General features: G+C 36.8%; 1 protein-coding gene across 1 annotated transcript in view; it reads right to left on the bottom strand.

Moving 5' to 3' along the window:
• Nucleotides 1-16501, bottom strand: part of TGFBRAP1 (transforming growth factor beta receptor associated protein 1) — a 33023-nt gene that overhangs the window by 9282 nt on the left and 7240 nt on the right. Inside the window, exons 2-7 of the mRNA XM_005419991.2 lie at nt 16176-16370; nt 15055-15209; nt 9621-9703; nt 3304-3645; nt 1944-2001; nt 512-655 (exon numbers count right to left, since the gene is read on the bottom strand). Of these exons, the coding sequence (XP_005420048.1) occupies nt 512-655; nt 1944-2001; nt 3304-3645; nt 9621-9703; nt 15055-15209; nt 16176-16370 (977 nt within the window). The remainder of the gene's footprint in view (nt 1-511; nt 656-1943; nt 2002-3303; nt 3646-9620; nt 9704-15054; nt 15210-16175; nt 16371-16501) is intronic.

The following is a 16501-nucleotide window of genomic DNA, read 5'->3' as shown; positions in this document are numbered from 1 at the left end:
GGAGTGACAAGTTCCAACAGCACAGACTGTCTGATACAGCACCAAACATCACACTTTTTTTTTATTTTGGCAGATGAAGTTAATACTTCTAGCAATGAAATCTTGTCTTGAATGGAGGCTATTTATTCCATGTCCTGGTGTACTCAGATGCCATCCATCCTCTTTAAAATAAGAGGCAGCAGCAACAGCTAATCTGCCAGATGATTTATTTATTTTAAGATTCAAAAATTATCTTACTTAATATGAAGAAAATCAAAGACATGCTGTATTTTTCATGCCCTAAACTTTATTTTCAGAATAAAAAGAGGCAATTATCACTAGCACTTGCTAATAGAGGGACTTGGATGAATTGAGAAACTTGCACGTTTTCTTCTGATGATCACTGTTTCACTGGCATTAAACATTCTGCACAAGGTCCAATCAGCTATCAAGAAAAACCAACATTAAGGAAAACCCAAACACCACTGCAGGAAAATACTGATATTCTGTTAAAAGTGTATCAGTCACAAACCTCTTCATTTTTTTGTAAAATCCATTCAGAGTACTTCCACACTAGCTCTTGGTCTGAGCAGAATGTAAGGAAGTCTACTATGTAGTCATAGAGATCTGAACGTGTAGAATCTTGAATGTCTCCATCAACTATTTTCACCCATAACTGCAACAAAAACACACAGATTAAAGTGCTTAAAACATGCACCAGCTCTTCCGCTCAAAATTTATGTCAGCTATTAAAAGACTTAGTCCAAGACTTGTGGAATTAGAAAGAGTTGACAAGAACACCAATTGCAAGGAACATTGCTGGTCACTCACTTTCGCCATCACGCCCTTCTCTTGCATCTGGCACATTCACCCAACTCAGACCTCATATCATGTGGGCTCTCATTCTGAGAGTGACTAAAGGAGGTACACTAATCACAAAGAAAGCTTTTATCAAAAGTCCTTTTCTCCAACACATGGTATATTTCTCATGTGTTCTGCGTGTGCAAGATGAAAAGCAAATGATACAAACAATTTAGAAGAAAAACTGGTGTTCTGCTTTTCTTTTGTTTTGACTGAAGAACTACAAGTACCAGGTGATATTATTTTTATATACATTATAATTGGAATTAAATGTACTACACCTAGCAGACCAGTTTACCAATAAACCTTGTTTTTTGCAGCACCAAAATTCTTCCAAGATTTCTTGCACATGACAGATGTGTTTTTGTTGCCCTTACCCGTTTTCTTTTCAGGCCATTCTTATTATTTATATAACTGACCTGAATGCATTTGATTGGGTTACAGTGTTTAATGTGCTCAAAAAGCTGCACAATAAGGCAAACTTAATATACTGGATATTATCTGAGACACATCAAGTACATTCTAATTTCTCTAGATGGAGTTTTTCAGATAGGAAGAACAGAATTATTTAATCTGCAGTGTACAGGCCACAGATAGAAGGTCCTCAAAGGGATTACTAACCCATCTGAAATCCACAGATCTTGCAGAATGTGTTCACTCTTCCTCACCAGGTAAGCAAATAAACCCTCAGTTGCTGTCAGTGTCTGCCATGAGAATACAATGCTGTTTTGCTGCATGTATACAAATCAATCAGCACAGGGCATGCTGCTTGAGTCCCATAAATATATTTAAAAGTGATTGCTTGATTATTTTAGCACTTTTGTCCATCTTTTATGAGTATAAACATATGCTCTGGTATGTACAGTTTTGCTTTAACAAGACCATACAAGCATCTAAGTAGCTGTTAACTTCAGTAAGCTCTTCAGACTTTTCACATCTAGCATATTAATTTATTCAAGGAAGTCTTAGCATAAGTTTCAAGTTTCTTATAAACACACACCACAACTTTTCAAACAGATAAATTACGACCTTGGATTTTTATCTCAGAGATAAAACAGTATTTTGGAACGGTTTTCAGGTGACACTAAAAGCTTTATTCTAACCTGAAGTGCTGCAGCATCCTGACCATTGTAGTGATACAGGAGACCAAGTGCAAAATACCTGTAAAGAAAGAGAAGATAATATTAAAATTGCTAGAACATTATGGACTGATTAGCACAGAGTACCACAAATAATGGCTTACAATGACATGTACATGGCCTTGTCTACACTTCAACCAGTCTCTCTAGGCTGTTTATATGAATCAAAAGAGAGAAGTTCTGCCCTAAAACTGTCTCCATCACTCCTGTCCCCAAGACAGTTTGTAGTTACCAGATCCAACTTATATCAAGTATGTGCCCAATTAGAGATGCTTCCCATGCCGTTCTGTCAATTTTATGTACAGACATTACACACACCTCCAAGAACTATTCCTCCAATAGTTCATCAGCTGTCATTAAATCATATTTTATTATGTGTTTATTTAAAACTCTGTTTTACTGTCAGAAACAGTTTTCTTTACTGTGGTATGGAGTCAGGTCAGGCAAAGAAGAGCTTTGTACAATGCAAATTCATTCAATGAATAAATGAATGCATGAATTCATTCAATTGATACTTGCAAAGGTATGCCTTGCAAACAACACTTACCAAAAGGTTTTAACAAAACACCTGAAATAAATGAAATCACCCCAAATATAACCACAATTAAAGACTCTTCCTCACCACTATAGTTGCTACTACTGCACCAGACAGTTTAAAGCTAAAGAAATGAAAACCAAAATAGACATACTACATAAGGCTGGAGTTTGCATTATACACATTTACTATCTAACGTTTCCTGCTTAATGATTAATTCTCTGGCTGCTGGCATTTCTGGTTTGAAGTCATTTGCAGTCATCTTAAGGAACCTCTTTCTGGTCAATCAGTGAAACATAGAAAGTTTGCAATTCAGAAGTAAGAGCTCTTTCCCTGAACAAGCAACTACAATTTTAAAGCCACTAACTGGTTAAAAGCTTTTACCTGAGGTAGTGCATGCTTTAGGGCATCTTTTCATTCTGTCTGTGTACAACTACTGCAGCCATTCCACTCTTCCATTATCTCAAGGGCAAACATTTAACTTTTTTCTCCCAAACTTGTACCAGTTCTTTATTTTTGTGTTGGATACAGAAACTTTCACGTAGAATTCTGCATTTACCAGGGTAAGACAATGCATTTCCTTTACCTTAGACTGTCAAGTAATAGCTTTTCACCAACATTTTTAAATGCTAACAATGTTAATTCACACTGAGTTGTCTTTTGGACAAGTGTAAGCACAGGAACTACAAGTGCTTAAGCATATTGTTCATATTGTTCAATAAGCCAAGAGCATCTAAGGCAATTTTCCCTCTGGTCTAGAAGGTGCAATTATAAAAAAAATCCACTTACTTTTTGTGTTTTTCCAGCCAGGCAGCACTATCTGTTAAAAGACAGAAGTTCTCTGAAACTAGGAGATCCAGCAGGCTCTCATGATTTGCCTCTGCATACAGTTTGAGTAAAGCAGTGTCAATATCCTCCTTGTAGCCATTTGCAACCTCAGTGCTGCGGACTTCATTCAAGTAACTCATGAGGAATCGTTTGCATTTTGTCATCTTCTCCTGGTCCCCTTGGGTCAGCTGGTTCAGGTCGGCGTACTCGTGCAGAGGGGGATGAGACCGGATAAATGAAGAGGAAGTAGGCAACAGGAAGGGGTACAGAGAGATCAGCTCCCGGACATCAAGCTGGCCGCTTCTGCAATTACAGTGTCAAACTAGATGAAGCAAAAAGAAAGAAAAAGTATACATAGGCACAAAAAAAAAGTGTGCTCACATATGCTTAGTCAGGACACTAGCATGTAGGCAGTTTCTGGAATAGTGTGGGTTTGCTTTCTGGAGGGCCCCCCTTTGGAGGTTTTCTCCCAAATTTGCCCTAAACCAGGACAAAAATGCCCTAGGTTGACGTTATGAGGCTTGCATCCCCAGTTGTCTGTTCTGTTTATGCTATATATTATGTTCTGTGCCTTCAAGACTGGCTCTGAAAAGCAAAGTTTTGTTTTGCTATCAGCCTGCTCACTCCCCCACTGTCAGCGGGACACAGACAGCACAGTACATAGTGCTGCTTTTGCTTTTTGCTCTTGCTTTTGCTCCTGATTTAGCTTGTTAGTTAGTTTAGCTAGGCAGTCCGAATTTTCTTCTTCCTCCTCCAGACACTGAAAGCCCTGAGAATTCAGAGACTGGCCAGCCTTTTGCTTTTAAGCTTCCACAGCTGTTCTCTGGCACATACAAAATCAGCTGAACAGCCCTACAGAAGTCCTAGGACTACCCTAGACTTCATCCATACATTATGGGAGCTAGTCTTCTGTTGGCAAAAAAAAAAAAGCAAAAGTGAACCCTTTCAGGTAAGCCACAAAGACTTTGTCAGTGTAATTCTGGAGACAACAGCAGCTTCCTGTACAAAACTAAAGCTTTCAGAACATGTGTATGCATGATGAAAACATTTTCCCCAATCCTGAAAAGCACCAGATTCCCCACTTGGCTCTCTTCTTACAGAGGTTCTGTAAGCAAACCACAGATACTGATTATGCATCCATTTAACCAGTAAGTCTGTTGAACATAGAGAGGCCTTGGGTGGACATCTATGGGGGCTCCTCTGGAGTGGCTTTTCCACTTCAGGTGTGAAGGACACCCTATACTTCAATTCAGCAGCACGTTGTAACATAGATATGTCACACAAAACATTTTTCTTTCAGCCTAGATTGAAATTCCTCAAGCTTTTAAAGAATGCATGTTATGACAGAAGAATTTTTTTTCCCACACATGGCAAACAATCCCTAATTTTCACTGCTAGAGTGAACTCTCTTTCCAGGCCTTGCTTTAGAAGAACAGCAAGCAAATATCCTGATGTTTTAAAATAAAATATCCTGATATTATGAAATATCAGGATATTTTATAATATTTTATTTCACTGTCAAAGATTTTATTCAGAATTCACGTTTAAAAATTAGCATTACTGAAGTGCAGGAAATATTGTTGCTGGAAAAAAAAATCAAAATTAACTTGACAGTTCTCTAAAAGAAGTCCTGTTTAGTTATTTTGCTGCAAATAGAACTTTTTAAAAATAATTCTTATCTACCTGGTGATCAGCCAACTCAAAGACTTTCTCTTCACAACTTTGATTGGAATGAATTCCAAAAAGAAACAAATGATAACACAGAATTAGAAAAGCAGCAGATTTCTACAGGTAATAAAGTGTGAAAGGTCATCATAAATAGGCTCTTCCCTTCACTACAGGCATGCCCTGCATTGTTCACTTCTTGCCAGAGACACAATTCCAAAACCATCCAGGAAATATGAACTAGTAGGAGCCATCACCATGACAATCTCCATTTAGAACTTTGCTTTCAAGTTAATACAGTCCCTTGGCTACATAAATCCATACCAGAAGAAGGAAATTCTGGGAGAAAGCAGCAACAGCAAATTTAACAGCAGCATCCTCTCTTCTAGAACCTAGTGACTGCAAAGCACAGGAGTAGCAACACAGACAATAGAGAAGAACCACAACAGACAAAACTGGGGAGCTTTCCCTTGAAGAGAGGTTTGAACAGCAGGTTTTCCCAATTCCTATAGAGAACTCCTACTGCCTAAAGCCCACCTCCACACTAGAAAGACCCACCTTTAACAGAGGGTAAAGCATTCAGGTCTACTTCACAGATTTTTTCAGCTGAAATTTCTTTTAATCCTTCTTTTGGGATTTGGCTTTGAAATTCTTAGATCTACATTATGATAAGAGGCAGAATAACCCAGAAGTAGCAAGTTCTGTCAGTGGCATGACCTGATGGTTCCAAGAATACTTGAGTTTTCAGTAGGAACTTACCACAGTAACAAAACTGCAGTTTTAGCTACTGCAATTACTCTGAAATTTCAAGTCCTGAGATTAAATATATTATATGAGATTCATTACACTAGAAAATGAATCCTATTTGAAGAAAGAGATTTTTTTCCTCTCCAATCTAAATGAATCTTTCCCGATTTGTTTGAGAACAAAAGTCAACTCATAATTTGAATAACACCCACAGGCTGCTCAAAATTTGTGCAGAAAAAAAGGCGTCTTAAGAAATCTGGATAAAATCAAATACAAACATCGATTCCCTTTCTAGCTATGCTGTCAAATATTTGGAGATGGCCCTAAGCTTGAGTTGGAGACTATGACCATTGAAACAAATGATGTTAAAAAATGTTATATTTAATATGCCACTTTTAATAAGTTTCAAAAACATTTTCCAACTTCTACAGTACCTTCTGAGTCCTTTAATCTTACCACCCAAGTTTTCCTAGACAAGGAAGTAGTCATCTACCTTACCTCCGACTTCACAGATTCTGGCCTCAATGATGATCTGTTTCCAAAAGGAGAATCCACTTTAAACTTTAACTAGCCCAGAGCCTGGGCTGTGAATCACCTGTGGTTCTCTCAGCAGGTCTGACTCAAGTTTAGCTGTACAGTTTTGTTCTCCCCACAAGAGTGGCAAGCAGCAATCAAGCAGCCTCCTTAAAAGCACTACATTATCCACAAGCTTCTTCAGAAAAATACCAAATACTAAGCAATGACCCCACCTGCACAAATGGCTAACATTCAGCTCAAGGTTTATGGCCTCTGGGATTTGTGGATGTCTTGTGGATCTTTCCATCACATCTGGACAAAACTCTTTTAGAGCAATTAGAAAGGACCTCATCTCTTTCAAAAGACACATCTGAGCTTTCAGCTTCTAGCATTTCAGGCTGAGCAAAACATAGATCACACAGTAGAAAACAAACTCTTGAGACATCAGTGTTGTGAGGCACTTGCCTTTGAGCAATTCTGCATTAATTCTCTTTGGGCTTCATATATATAAACAATGCAATAGGAAGAATCTACAAGTTTTCAGGAAACTTGACCTAAATTCAGACCTTTATATCTACAGGTATCAGAGACGCCAAAGAAACCTACAGTGTTAACTGCTTTGCCTAAATCCCACTGGCTGTATTGGAAGCTTATATTCTTGAATCACATTTAAGATGCAAAACTCATATCATTCCTATTTTTTATTTTTCCAGGTACAAGTACCAGCAATTTTTTTAACCTTTTCAGTGTAGGAGAGACTTATACCTAAATTCTCTCTATAGGTTTTCCAAGGTGAGAAATACTGTGCAAAGAGTGAACATTTTTATTTGTTAGAAAGAGTAAAGTTTAGAAAAATTCCAGTATCCAGTGGGTCAGAGGGCAAGCAGTATCTAACCAGTAAACACTGAAGAGAACTGGTTTCCCTATGACAGCTACCAAACATGGTAGCTGTAAGGCATGGAAAATTCAGCAAATGACCTCCTATAAAGCACTGTTTGGTATAACCCTAATGACAGTAACACAAAATAGCATAACTATAAATCACAACTGCAAAACACAATCACAATTCTGTTATTGCTTTATAGCAGAATTTGTCAGACCAAAGAAGCCCTACTGTTACTTTTCACTCAGTTTTAAGGCTAATGAATCCAGCTGAAGAAAATTATCCTCCTTATGTTGAACTATTTGAGTTTCAATAAAGTTACCACATTCTTCCTTTTTGTCAACCTTCTTCAGTATTCAGAAGCATCAGCATTAACTAAGAAGAACGTGGCAAATTATTACTATTAGAAGTTCCAGTCTTTAAGAACTATGAATTTATGCATAAGATAGAACTGTTTCTTGACAAGGTTATCCAAGAAGGGCAATAATGCAAGAAAATGAAGATCTTTAATCCAATATAATTCCCCCTGCTAAACTGTAACTGTCAAATGTTTTCCAAGTAGTGAGACAATCTCACTTCATATTTAGCCAGAAGCAGGCCCACATATCACACCAAGATCTCTGAGGTACTGCTGCTACCCTGTTTCACTGCTTAACACCCTCTTTCCTCAGGTAGGTACCAAGTTTCCCTTTGACATTGAGACTGAAGTGATTTCTAAGACAAGGTTGAAACATTTGCAGAGTAACACACTGGGATGGGAGGAAGTGCTTGCATAGACTGCCACTATCTTTCCCATTTTGCTTGTGAGCATCAGTAAGTTTCAAATGAACAAGATTGATTGAGACTGTATCAGGGCATATGCAGCTGTTACTCTAACTCAGTGTACCCACCAGAGCTGAAAATCAAGGAAGCTGATTACCATAGCAAATGTTTTCAGAATCACCAAAATACTCTGCTTAGCTTATGTATGGCTGGACAGAAGAAAAGCACAGAAACTTTTACTGGCCTTCTTCCCTGAGCAGACATCAGCAATTCATTCATCAGCAAAACTGTTCTTCTCCTTTGGAGTTGCAGCTTTCAGAGGAAGGGAACACCCTGGGATGCTGCCTGAGCTGCACAATTTGTGGCTGGACAGCACATTTTCTCATGAAGCATGTTTGTTTCTACAGAGGAGCTCTCTCAATTCTATTCATTAAAGCTTATTTGTCAGATGGACTGATAGTTGGATGGAAGATGCATAAGCAATCCTGGCTCCTTCCACAAGGTGGTAGAACCCCCTGAAAGGATACATTTCTCTCTTTTCATTGCTCTTAAAATATTCTTAACTATGCACCACTTGTACTTCTGCTTCAGATACACAACCCAGAGGTCAGACATACAAATGTCTGAAAGATAAGGGTGGAGAAAGACTGCAGGTTTCTCACTAATGACAACAGTTACTAGGTGATAGAGGAAGTGGTTGTGGCCAGAACAAATTGTCTCTGAATGCTGTTCAGCCTTTCCTGTCATTCCCTCATCTTCACTCAGTGTACACTGTTCATCCAAGCCCAGTGTCTCTCATCATACTGGTGAGCAGGAAGTAAACTGGCAAAGTCCCTCACCAACAGCAACATTCCTCAAAGCATTTCCATAAATCCAAGGACAACTTTTTTCCTACACTGTAAATATGCTTACGGTATATTGAAAATTGTCTAACCTTAATCCTATTCCATAGACTCTAAACTGATTTAAAGTGAATTTCAGCAGATAACAAGGAGAGTTATTTTATGTGGTCAGCATGCATTCCACTAACTACAGACAGCGCTGCATCACAGAATGAGGCATGGCTAGCAGAAATGAAATTATCAGGTAGAATAAAGATAACAAGCAGCATTTTCTGAATGAAAGTGGAATATCAAGGTCAATTTATAAACAAGTGACTGCTGAAATGGCTAAATTGGCAAGGTTACTACAGACTTCAAGAACAAATCTGTCTTCTGGAAAAGGTCTAGCAGAACGAGTGCTAAAAAATTCACTACCAACATCCTCATAAAAAATAGTGCAATTGTGTCAATAATATTTAAATTGTAAGTAATGTTTAAGTTATACCTTTTGTTAAAAGTATTAAAAAAAAAAACAAAGCAATGTTCATGCTGTAAATCACAGCACAGACTCAGTGATAAAGCCTTGACCTTCATGGGCATAAAGTAAAAAAACTCCATACATACAAATATATATTCAAATATACTCCATACTCAAATTCGTAGTGCTACTGTGTGTTAGCATCCCAAAATAAATCAGTTGCATTAACTCTTCAGCTAAAAAGTTTTTTCAGTGTTACTCTGTTCCTAACCCCAACAAAACCATTTTATTACAGTGAACTCACGTCTACATCAAAAAACATTCAAGGAACTAAGTTTTTCAAACCAAGAACACTAACTCCTTATTTAAAGAAGGTAAATGAATAAATTTCTTGTCACACAATTACCTGAAGAGTTCTTTTGCTTCAAGGAACTGAAGCTGTGCAAACTGTATAAAACCTGCTTGCTGCAGGATTCTTTTGTACATTACCTATAAAAAAGAAGGAGGGGGAAAAAAAAGGTTTATTATATTTGTATTTATGTAGTGCTAGTTACTACTGCAATAGCTACCTGCCAAAAAACACCAAACAAATCATCTTCAGCCACATCTGACAAGTCACAAGCAAAATAAACCTTGATCCTCTACATTTTAAATTATGAACCTGAATATATAGAATCTGCTGCCCAGACTCATTTCTTACACAAATGTGTGTGAACACAACACTGCTCATGAGTACTTATTGAAAGCAAAGTCAAACAGCAAGTTTAAGTTTTCTTGTTCAAACAATGACTTATCTGACATCACATCGACTTGCTGCAAGTTTTTTGAGCTATTTGCAAACATAAAAGCCAATGGTTATCTTTGAAGTTCCCCACAATTCAGTAAGTGCAAAAAATAAAGATGGTCCCACTTGACCACACACTTCCTTCCTGTCTCATCTCTCTGCTGCAAAACAAAAAAACTACTTTAAATGATAGGTGGTTATTAAATCTGAATGGTCAACCAACTACCAATTATAAGGTTAAATGAAATCCTTGTGCTCAGAATATTTCCAACAGCAAAAGAGAAGTACTAAAAGCAAGGAACTTAAACTGTGCTGTGCAGAGCATTCCCATTCGTGACAACACTGGTACTTTGGCAAATACACCCAGCTACCTTCTCATGTCCTCAATTTTTCCCTTCAATTTGCTCATGAATACACAGCTTTCTAGTGTTTCACACTGTACATGAAGGCTGGTACTTATATCAGACTTAAAAAAATATTTTCAATAAAAATACCCAGAGAAACTACAATACAATGGGAATATATTCCAGGAAGGAATTGCTGAAGAGCACCAGGCCTCAAGTACAGTGGACTGATACTCTGACTGATGATTTTTCACCCTGATTAAAGGTTATGGATTTACCAACAAAAAAGCTTGGTTTCAGTCCACTTAGTTTGTGCATGCTTTACTTATGGTTTGTCTAATGGAAATATTTAATCTCTGTTGTTAGCAAGTCTCTAAAATGCTTTGTCAGGTTGTGGACCTTTTCTTGCCTCCCCAGTGCATAGGAGAAAAGGGGAAACAGAGTAATGTTATCAGGCACAGTTTTTCAGATAAATGTAACAATATAAAATTAAACAAACAATATTTCATGGCATCTTTATACTAACTAATGCTTTACATTCAATGTAATGATTAAAAATAGAGTTAACTAAAGCTAAAAGAGAATTCAATTAGCTACAAAGTAAAACTTCTTTAGGGGACTGACTCACAAAACACCCAGAATATTTTGGATTTCTGACAGTGTTATTACACCACTACACAGTAACCTGTGAATCAATGAATACCTACCTGGTCACCTTCCTAATGACACCACTGAAGGATTAAATTCTGCAAATATTTGCATCTCATGGCAGCAGAAAAACGTTAAAATCCATCCTGACTTTCCAGGGAAAGACTTCTCACCCCACTGACTAGTATCAAAAGTAGATAGGCTGCCGTTTTTCCCCCCACAAAGCCTGTTTTCAATTTTTGCAATAGAGCGATCACTAAAATTTACATATTTAGTTGATTATGATTTTGTAATAAAGTTTGAATTAATTTCACTGAAAGCACTGCTTGAATTGCAGAGCAATTCTGTACAGCATCTGTACAGCATCTTTTTGACAAAAAGTGGAAGAGTTCATTGATAGTGTAACTATAGGCTGAAGAAACCAGTTTTAAATTTGAACTGATAAAGTGGTATTCACTTTCATTTAAATGTTGACATAGCTTCAATTCTCCCTTAAAGACATGCAACAAAAAATTACAGAATATCTACCAATAGACACTTTCTGAACTTTTTTAAGATGCAATGATGAGATAGGCAGCATCCAGGTAGATTTTTAGCTGACAATATAAACACTAGATATTAAAATGTTCTAGGGTAAAGAATATGAAGGAAAACAGAGCAGATTATGGAAAATCCAATATTCCCTTTCTCACAGATTTTTAAAAATGGCCTAGACCCTACATGTCAAACACAAACAGTTAAATTCTGTTTATGACAGAAAAAAACCTTCAGTTCTTACAGATAATTTTGTCAGATCTGGAACAGGCTTCTTTTAAAAAGGTACTAAGCTACACCCAGTCAAAATTCAACACATTGTTTAGTCCTTTATAATTTCTGAAGAACCACCATAGGACTTGCAATTCTTTAGGCAAATTCTGCACTGTTGATTAAATTCACATAAAAAACAGGCTACAAAAACATTACAAGTTTTGTATTAATTCATATCTGAAAAAGCAACAGGAAAAAGAAAGATGACTGCTGAAGCCATGATTGCTGTAGTGAAGTCTTAATTCTCTCAACTGCTAAAAAAATCCTTTCTAAAATGGTCAGAATTACCAACTACATTGTCCAAAGGAATTTTTCTAGAAAGTCATTTTATCTTTTGGTCAGATTTGGGTGCAGCTAATATGTTTTTTAAACTAAAAAGAATTAGGAAGGGCAAAAAAAAAAAAAAAAAGAGAGAGATACCTATGCAAGATGTGTGTCAATCTAACCAAGGTCTTCACTACCATCAACCATGATTTCTGCAAACGTCAGCTGTCCTGAAAAATTAATAAGTAGTATTCAGTTATTTCATGGTAGCATGGTAGAAAGGCCTTTGTATTCTATCAAAAATTATATCCAGCAGAGATATACATCTCCTCGGAGCACTTTTGCTTAGCATTTTTTATCTAGCAGGAATTCCTGATGCTCAAAAACAAAGAAATTTTCATCTGTTATGGCAGAGCTAAATTCGCAGTCTGCGGGAACCACAAGTCAAATAACAGGTTAGAGCTTCTAAGAAGACCTGCTACTTTTCAATAACTAAATATTGACTGTACAAATCATTCTGAGAGTACAGGACTTCACTGCTGCTATTCCACCACCATTCTGCATTACCAGCATATATAGATATATGTTTATGCTGTTATACAGAGGGAGAGCATACCCATGTATGCATGCAGTGACAAAGTACTGAACTGCAGGGAAAAATCCCAATGGCCTCAAGATCTGCCTTACAGTGCCCTGGGTTCAAGTGACACATAAGATGGCAACAGCCATTGAAAACTGCATTATGTGACAAAGAGAACACCGTACTTCACAAACCACACAATAATAATCACTATCATGTATGGATAGATTGTAGTGGCTGAATCAAGTGCCTTAATGCCAACCCTATTCACTCCATCCTACTGCTCGTACAAAATGGCAAAATGAGGCCTCTGAAGGGTCAGCTGCTCAGGATTCAGTAATGCTTGCAAACAGATACCAGAAGATACCTATTAGAAAATACAAATTTTCTAATAGATATGATAGCTATCCGAGGATAGCTCTCAAAAAGCAGTTAGAAATGAGTGCTGTGTGGTCAGTTAAAGTATGTCAAAGAAATATTGCAAAAACGTATTTAAGGTGTGTAATTTGATTGAGGTCCATCAGATTTACATTACACAAGACTACAGCAAAGAAAGACTGATGTGCCTGTAACAAACCTGTAATGAAAATATCAGGTATAGAGTCCCCTTGGAAAGCAAACTCAACATGTTACATTTCCAGCTATAGACAAGCTCTGAAAAACTGAAGTAATGTCTCAACAACTAGGCCAAGCTGAGTCACTTTAGTAGGAGTCAGTGGGAAACTCCATGAATTCAAGAATTTGATAATTGGTTAATATCAATTTACCAATACAATCCAGAAATAGAACAGCTATTTTGCTGGCAAGAACTATGTTTTCTGGTTTTCAGCGGCAGCATTGAGTTAAAATAAGTGAATACCCTTAAAAGCCCACTAAGTTAGAAAGAACTTAAAATATTCTAGGAAACTAATTTCAGGAAGACCAACCCTGCACCCTTAAGATATATGTGAAAAGAAAGTAACATATTTTAAAAGCTGAAAAATTCTTAATGCAAGAAAACTGAGGAGGAATAAGATTCTACATTTTAGATAATGAACTGTAGTTCATCCAGTGGCAAAACACAGAAAGGCATTCCCACACTAAACATACATGAACTGTAAAGAAATAACTAGAAAATTATAGGTCATCGCACATCGAAGACTGATTAGATTATGTATCCTACCCTCACCGTGAGATTTTTGTTTGCTTCTTTAAACAGATTGGAAGGGAAAAGTAGGAAGTGAAGATGCAAAGCAAAACATGCTGGAAACTGAATTCTGTAGCTGCCTAAATACTTTTAAGCTTCAAGTACTTTCAGGTAGTTAGACCTTCACGAAAGGATGGGAACACTTCTCTCAACGAGCTTTTTAGTTCCAGTAGTCTCCCAACTACTCATTTAAGAGAGGAGTTAAGGATCAAAATGAAAGCTGATACAAGTTTCATTTAATGATTGCCTTTTGGGCCTTGACTGAAACTGAAATGAAAAGGAATTAGAAGCTTCTTGAAATTTAAAAAACAAAAAAGATCCTGACAGCCAGAATAGTTTTGAACCATTGCAATCCTGTATCTTCCAGAGTCATGTATACCTTTCTAAACAAACCAAAAGTAACACAACTGTTTTAAAGGCAACAAAATGCTCCAAAGTATATTAAAAAAAGAAAAACCACAGATTTTATACAGTTTACAGATCAAACTTTGCTTTTACAATAAGAAAGAAACTGAGTCAAACATTCATTCAGCTACACCATGAGTAGAGATGTCATGCTGCTTTTTACAAGTCTCTAAATAGGACAAAATACAGTAGAATATGTATGGCAATATAAATCAGGGGTAGAAGGGAATGAGTACAAATCTTTAATCAACACTGTAATCAAAGAGTTTAAGACACAAAAACCTTTAAATCTGAGTTACACAGCAGTACAAGCACTACTTGTAAGAGCTTGGAAGTAAGATGTATTTGCTTAAGATTTCCCATCACCTAACTTTGAAGTTAAGTGCTACTGTGGAGTTTAGTATATGGTGAGAATCTTCAATAAAAAAGTAAAATTTCAAAATTCTAATTTGAACTAAAGAATACATTTTTAAACAGCAATAGCAAATAATAACTGAATCTAGCATCAAAGAAGCATCCACTGGATTTTCTGCCACTAGATTTCTGGTTATGCTTATTTTTCAATTCTCTCAAGTTACAAAGTTGAAAAAATTCAACAAAATCCCAGAAGAACAACAGCATTCAACCCTGCCAGAGTCACAGCTTCTACAAGTACAAAACAATTTAGCAGAATACTTATTTCCTCAGGCTGAAATCATAAAAGGTGTTACAACTTCTCTACAATGTAAATTCCTCCCACACATTCTCCAATCACTTGACCAATGGAATACATGACCCCACTGTAAAATTTCTGTTATCATGAAAATTAAAGGAAGGACAAACCTGAAATTTCTCTTTTGGAATATTCCTTCGAGCTCCTTTGGCTAGAACAAGGGCTTCTTCCACCCTGTGGCTAGCTAAAAGATCCTGAATCTGTTTTTCCAAGGGTAGTGGCACCAAGATATATACACCCTTGTTAGTAGCAACAATCACCTTTCCTGGACAGAACAAACAGATATATTCAATTTACAGCCTCTACAGGAAAAAGCAATTTCAGAAATAAGCTTTAAAATAAACAGTTTAAGATATAAGAACTTAAACAGGGTTAAAGTCCCCAAAGGGACCTTTGCTGCTACCACATTTACTTGATAGTACAGTTTACCAATGAATTCCACCTCAGAATTAGAGAAGTATTGGTAAATTTATTTAGTTACAGCAGATATTGTTCCACTCAAAGGAAGAGAAATTGGCTAGAGTCATTCAAGATGAACTAAGCTGGTAAGGCCACTGAAATTATTGTCCAGATTACATAGAGTATGAACTTTTAACTAACAGGTATTTCCTCAGGCTTATGTTTGAAAATTTTAAGCCATACATCAAATCTAACAAGAAATATACAGTTCACAGTGCTAGAGTTTGTAGTTTTTCTGGAAAAAGAATTAGTAGCATAGTATATTCCACACTTAAGAGTTCTCAATTGAAGAACAGATCAACAGAAATTTTTGCATTTTTTCAGTTACCAATTCTATGTGAAATACCCAATTTTAAACCTCTTATACAGATATTTTAAAAGATATTTTTCTTTTGCATTCCTTTCTAATATGTAAGAATTTTGTCAGGATAGTCAATGGACAAATACCTGTAGATCACAATTACTGAGTTGTAGCATGAAATTAACATTGCTCCTTTGAAAGAAATAATCAAGTTAGAAGAAAAAGCTCTAACTCCATAGACTCCTACCCAACAATTAACTTGACAATTACAGCACATTTAATGAGCATACATTTTGTTAGAAGTGCAGAATTTTGAATTACTGAAGTCTGAAAGGAATCTAATGAGCATAGCACTTGCAACAAAAGTTTCAACAGTCAACACACTTGTTATATACTTTGTTTTAAAAACAAACCCAAGGGACTTCAGTGGTTGTTCCAGAATTACTGATGCAACAGTGTTCTTTTTAATACCTTCAAAGTCCTGTAGAATGTGACCTTCTTTAAAGGGCAGGGTTTGCTTTTGCTGCTGGTCCAGCATGCTGTGCACCGTAATGAACTCATCATCGAGAGCAACCACGTAAGGAAAGCACAGAGCTGCCCCAATCACGTTCTCTGACCAGTGCACTGGGGCGCGCTGTGAAATCCCATCTACAGTAGCAAACATGCCTAAAAAAGGGAAAAACAAAGCCTGAGGCTCATGCTAGTTGAGGATTGAAGACTGTTCTTCCCAACACAAAGCAGGGTACCAAGGTACAGCAATGGAAAGTCTCAGAGCAGGTGCAGTATCAAGGCAGCAT

This window comes from Geospiza fortis, unplaced genomic scaffold (genome assembly GCF_000277835.1).
Source record: "Geospiza fortis unplaced genomic scaffold, GeoFor_1.0 scaffold192, whole genome shotgun sequence".
Classification (NCBI taxonomy): domain Eukaryota; kingdom Metazoa; phylum Chordata; class Aves; order Passeriformes; family Thraupidae; genus Geospiza; species Geospiza fortis.
The sequence above is the reverse complement of the archived record's forward strand: the minus strand, read 5'-3'. Positions and strand labels throughout refer to the sequence as shown.